This window comes from Littorina saxatilis, linkage group LG17 (genome assembly GCF_037325665.1).
Source record: "Littorina saxatilis isolate snail1 linkage group LG17, US_GU_Lsax_2.0, whole genome shotgun sequence".
NCBI classification, from domain to species: domain Eukaryota; kingdom Metazoa; phylum Mollusca; class Gastropoda; order Littorinimorpha; family Littorinidae; genus Littorina; species Littorina saxatilis.
Genome location: NC_090261.1, coordinates 46,169,923 through 46,175,922, shown reverse-complemented (window position 1 = coordinate 46,175,922; position 6,000 = coordinate 46,169,923). Strand labels below are relative to the sequence as shown.

The following is a 6,000-nucleotide window of genomic DNA, read 5'->3' as shown; positions in this document are numbered from 1 at the left end:
GCATGAGTTATGTTGTGCAGATGAGGCAGATGAAACCCGCTGGATTCGGTTTTGTTAGCAGGGTCGTCTGAATCAGCGCTGGTGTTGTTAGTGCCGTTGTGGCCACCGTGACGATGGAAAACGTTGCGCACATCGTCGGCAAGGTTATGCAGATTAGGAAGATGCGGTCCTCTGGATTCGGTCTTGTTTGCGGGGTCTGCTGAATCAGCGTTCGTGTCGTCAGTGTCGCTGCTGTCGCGGCGGTGGAAAAAGTTGCGCAGTGAGTTTGTCAGGTTGTGAAAACGACCACGTAGATTCAGTCCTTCTGATTCGTTTTTGCTGGAAGGGCTTGCTGAATCGGCGTTCGCGGAGCCGTCTGTGTCGTTGTTGTTGCGATGGATGAGGTCGCCCAGTTCCTTGGCTATATCATGTAGATGTGGCAGGTGCATTCCTTTGGATTCGGTCTTGTTGGCAGGGTTAGATGCGCCAGCACTCGTTGAGTCTGTGTCGTTGTGGTGAGGGTGGAGGCGGTGAGCGAGGTTTCCCAGTGCTTCACTAAGGGAATGGGGGAGATGTGGTCCGTTGGATTCCGTTTTGTTCTCGGGGTTGGCAGTGTCGGCGTTGGTCCTAGCGGAGCCTGCTGCCGGGCTGTTTGGCACGGGAACAGGGAGGGCAGGAGGAGCATTGCCTGGTGCTGCATGGAAGCCTGCAAAAAAAAACAAATTATGAAATACCGCATGTAAACGTTAAATTACCGCTAACCATCGACATCCTCGAAATAATTGTAATCAACCTTCTTCTTCCAGTTAAGACTCACTTAATTGTTCTTTATAGGAGGAAGAGATGGGGATGGATCTGACACACGCTAAGAAAACTGGCATCAAGTAACACCAGACAGGCCCCGACGTGGAAGTCCAAAGAAAAGAGAAAAAACGGGCGGCCAAGAAACATCTGGCCACGGGACCTCATGGAAGACACCAAGAAGATGGACGTTTCCAGGAGCCGGCTAGAGGCGAAAGCAAAGGATAGCGATCTCTGGTGGTATCTTGTGGACGGCCTGTACCCCATGAGGGATGATGGGGCAAAGTAAGTAATTTAGTAAATGTAAACATTAGAAGAACAACAGAAATGGAAAACGAGATCCAGGTTGTCCCATATTGCACAAAAAAAGGTATTCCCTTTCTTCTCTCAATAAGGAACGCCAAGAGAAAGCCATCGCAAGGTATACGTGTATGTCTAATGTACAAATACGTGATTAAGTAACGGTCAAGAACTGTATATTATGCACAGTGTGTTTTTAGCATTGAAATGCTTCGGCAGCTTGTTTTGTATTACAGAGATATTGTATTGTTGTTGACTGTATTATATAGTATTCTATATTGTATTCATAACATCAACTGACCTGGGTCCATCTGAGTGAGTGTCACCGACAGTTTCAACAGCACTTTCTGCACGATGTTCTGCACGAGCTCAGGGGTCACGTGCACCGGCTCTTCCGTCTGCTGCGTCACCGCTCCCACTTCGTTGATAACGCCTTGCACGATAAGAGATACCAGGGCGGGGTCTGCAGCCACGAGGGCGGGGCTATCGTCTGACTTCACCCCTATGGGCGGGGCTAAAGATGATTGGCTGTCTGTCGTCTGAGAATGGACTCCTAGGAGTATGACCGTCAGGAGTAACAGGACCGTGTGCGTCATGGTGTTGGCTGAAATAGAACAGAATAGTTGAATTTTAACTTTTGGTAACGAAATGGATAATTCAAAGTAAATCTTTTAAAACCAAAGCCTAGTTTTCCAGACAAACTGAATAAATGCATAATTAGATGAACTGATCAGGTCTAAATAAACCATGTACCGTATATATGCATATTCCTGCCTCAAGAGTTAAGTATTTACACGTCACAAAGGCAAAAACAACAATCCAAACAACAAAACTAAACAAAAACACAACGGGAGTTCAATGGGTGTTCACGTTATCGATGTTGTTGACACAATGTCTATGCATAATTATTGTTTTTCGCTAGTGAAAGAAAGAAGTGAGATTTCCGTTTCCAAGATTACAGCGGATTTTGTTGTTTTGTTGAAATTCCGCCTTCTATGTATCGAAGTTTGATTCAAAAACTATGGGTCCAATAAGTAGTTCAAAGAAGCAATCGTTCAGTTAATAAAGTGAACGTGCGTTCGTTAAAGGTCACGGGTCCCTTCTAAAACTCAGTGTTTCACTAATATTTTGAGGCCTAAAGGAAAACTAACAAGTCACAAAAATCAATCAACCATTTTCAAAATTAATGCGTATGATACGTATCCCTATGTTACTCGGTACGTCCAAAATGCATCAGGCCAAAAACAAAAATAGGTCTGTTTACGGTAACCCGACCGACCCTAGTTTTTTCGCGCGACCCTAGACTTTTTTTTGGCATTTGGGGAAAAAAAAAAAAAATTCTTGTTTTTTTGGCAAAATAACGTAAAAATATGGTTTTTTGGGGGAAAAAAACAAAAAACAAATCCCGACCTACCGACCCTATTTTTTTGGCCTATGTTACCGTAAACAGACCTTTTTTTTTTTTTTTGCCTCATGAAATCACTAAACCATCTTCATAATCAAGAAAAATCGTGATGTGTCAGTGACTAATGATAGTTGCCAGCCCAACATTCTTGAACATCTAATACTGAGCCTCATGAGTAGGTTAAACTACCACGAAAAACTGTATACCCACATCAATGAAGTTGATCGTTTTACAAACACTCTCTTTCAGTTTTCAAGGTAACGTTTCTCACAAGTAAATAGCCTCAATATGCACCAAATCTCTACAAACTAACTAAACAACAACATTGTATGTTATGTTTGTTTTTTCTTCGCGCACTCACTCTCTCTCTCTCTCTCTCTCTCTCTCTCTCTCTCTCTCTCTCTCTCTCTCTCTCTCTCTCTCTCTCTCTCTCTCTCTCTCTCTCTCTCTCTCTCTCTCTCTCTCTCTCTCTCTCTCTCTTAGCATGGATACCCTGCTAGAGAATGTCTGTAAATATTTCGTGTAAATACGTTCATTTTCAATACTTCATGTAAATGCGTTCATTTGCAATTGTGTGCAATGATAACAAATTGTCGATAAGGCTTTTATTAGCTAAAGACATTACACTTTCAAAGCGTCAAAGCGTCGGTCTTGGTATCAGTGATGTCTTTCTTAACGGCTGCCCATATCCCCTTTCTTAAAACTGAACATGGGGTATAGTTTAGCATGACATATAGGCCTATAGGGTCCACACAAATATACAGTAGAAACATCATGTGTTATTTCCCTCACCTTGGCGCTTGCTCAACAGCATGCATCGACGAAATGAATCCAACTAAAATTGCAAGAGGTTTAAATGAAACACCTGAAGAAATGACGTTCACTGTACACCTATACTTGTACTGTCTGTCTCTTCGTGAACTAAGGAAGACCGCAAACGTTTATAAAGGAAACAAATCATGCAAAACTCAACTGACTTCGTGTGTTAGTCTTTGTTCTTACCTCGTTTTATACACATGGACTCGTGACAGAAAATGACTCATACAGTGAAGTAGCAAAAGTTAGAAAGAAAAGGAAAAAAAGAGAGAGAAAGGCGACGCAATTGACTTTAGTTACGACAGTACGTAACGTGATCAACGTCTTTCCTACCTTATTTCCAGCTCACGAACACTCGGACAGCCAAAGGACCCAGACAAAGATTTAAACAAAGGAAACGACGACAAAAAAAGAACCTCCTTCGAGCCTATAATGTGTTGCTTTTTCCTTTTTCTTTTTCGTTTTTCTTTTTTTTTCACATCCAGAGCCCACACCCTGACTCTTGGCCGTGAGAAACTGTACAGTGGCAAAAGCCATACCCACACTCTATCTCCAACCCGTGAGAAAATCAATGAAGACTTAACGCTCCTAACTTGTGTTTGTTGTTTGTTTTACCTGTGGGCGCGTGACGCGGAAACAGCCAACGTCTCTGTGCCCCCCTCCCCTTCTCAGCTCTCTTGTTGGCAGCTGGAAACTCCATCGGTGACACAGCCAAACATGTCGTCATCTTCAAACAGTGACATCAGAGATCTGGAGAATTCTTTCTGCCCCTCGCCAAGCCCTACTGGACGTTCGAGGCTGCGGGTATTGCCATTGCCAGTGTACGTGCGTGAGAGTAAGGCGAGAGGAAAACCAAGAGGACTAGTAAAACCAAACATAAGGTGTAGCCTGCATGTAGGTTGGTAATGGTAAGTCAGTGTTAATCCACGGTTCATAATTAGACAAACGTTACGTCGGAGTCTGGTGGCAGGATGGCTGTTGTTGTTGTTGTTGTTTCTACTGCTGCTGCTGTCGTCGTCGCCGGCTGTCCTCGTCATTCTTTATGTTGTTGGTTTGCTCGTCGTAACCGTCGAAGCTGATTAGTTGCTTCGTTGGTTTGTGTGTGTGTGTGTGTGTGTGTGTGTGTGTGTGTGTGTGTGTGTGTGTGTGTGTGTGTGTGTGTGTGAGTGTGTGTGTGTGTGTGTTTGTATTTGTGTGTGTGTGTGTGTGTGTGTGGGTGTGTTTGTATTTGTGTGCGGCGTGTGTGTGGTGTGTGTGTGTGTCCGCGTGCATGCGTTTTTGCGTGTGTGTGTGTGTGTGTTTTGTGTGCGGGCTTGTGCGTGTGTTTCACCCTGTCTGTCTGTCTGTCCGCTGTCTATTTCCATAGCTGTAAAAGGCCTGTGCATAACAACATCACAGACTCCTGCCTCTGCTACCCTTCGCACTAAGGCTCTCATACAAGGGAGAATACTGCTCCAGTCTTGATTCCTCTTCGCTTTCCGGTGGTGGTCTCCATTTAAAAAAAGTTGTGAAAGCAACATGTTGCAAATTATTTTTCTCTACTAAAAGTGAGAAGCTTTCAAAAATATGAAGAAGCAGCTGACAATTGTGGGTTCTTATGCGGATTAAGTTACTATGTCAACTTCCTTCGGTACTCTGACTGACAAGCACATGCGCAGACGATCAGGGAACACCCACGCACACTTACACACACACACCTGAACTCACACGCGCGCGCGCACAGGCACAGGCACACACACACACACGCGCACACAGACACACACACATAAGAGCGTAAAGAGACTAGGGGACGAATGAAACACTATCGAGTCGTTGGGATGAGATAAGCGCGCTGTTTCCGGCATTTCACGGTAAAGTTTTGACTGTAAAGATAGCGGACTCAAAATGGGAAATTAATCAGACTGGGTGTGTGTGTGTGTGTGTGTGTGTGTGTATGTGTGTGTGTGTGTGTGTGCAAATCCGCCGAAACTGAAAATACCTGTACACGTGAAGGTTGCCTATACCTAGAATTTAATCCGACTAAGTACGTGCAGTAATAGAGGTGTTTTTTTTATTGTCGTCACGTAGGCGCTAGACCTACTCCATCAAAACAACAAACAGGATGTGATCAATTTATTATTTATATATTTTTCGACATGATACATGTACTTCAGTAGCCCCCGACAAAATAGTGCAGCGTCCACACGTTGAGATGCAATGAATCACTGAAATGCCAAAACTCAAGAGAAAAAAATGAAAGCAAAAAAAATGGAACACTGCATGAAACCAAGAAGCATATATATATATATATATATCCATAAACGAGTGTGTGTGTTAGATAGATATCATTAACTGCCACACACACACATTCGCACGCGCACACGCAAGCACACACTGGCTAACGATGGCCGTCGTACCTCTTTCTCTTTCGATTCCTTTTTGGATACACAAGACCAAAAAAAGTCAAAGGTTCAATAAAATATCAGATTCGTCTTCTTCGATTTATCATTCTCGTTGTATTTCATTCTGTTCGCTTTGATGTGTCCGACTGTTTCTCTGTCAGTCTTTCCGGCCTCTGTCCGTCTGTCTTTCTCTCTGTCTGCATATCTGTTTTTCCTCCCCAACACTGAAGATATAGTAACATTAGTTTTTTTAAACCACACATTTTCCTTGTTGTTTTCTTTATGGTGTCTCTAGCTCTTTCTATCATTCTGCCCTTT

At 43.5% G+C, this 6,000-nt stretch overlaps 1 protein-coding gene across 3 annotated transcripts in view; it reads right to left on the bottom strand.

Annotated features, from left to right (window-relative positions):
* LOC138953454 (uncharacterized) overlaps window positions 1-3,812 on the bottom strand; it is a 7,726-nt gene extending 3,914 nt beyond the window's left edge. Inside the window, exons 1-3 of one of the 3 annotated variants that reach the window (XR_011451531.1) lie at window positions 3,278-3,470; window positions 1,382-1,684; window positions 1-685 (exon numbers count right to left, since the gene is read on the bottom strand). The exon at window positions 1-685 is cut by the window's left edge and continues 365 nt beyond it. Coding sequence is in view for 2 of the 3 variants with exons in the window: in XM_070325275.1 (XP_070181376.1) it covers window positions 1-685; window positions 1,382-1,684; window positions 3,278-3,299 (1,010 nt within the window). In the remaining variant the exon portion in view is untranslated. Of the gene's footprint in view, window positions 686-1,381; window positions 1,685-3,277; window positions 3,471-3,634 lie in introns of those variants that run through there. The other 2 variants (XM_070325276.1, XM_070325275.1) reach the window with 2 other exon arrangements.
* Window positions 3,813-6,000: the final 2,188 nt, after the last annotated feature.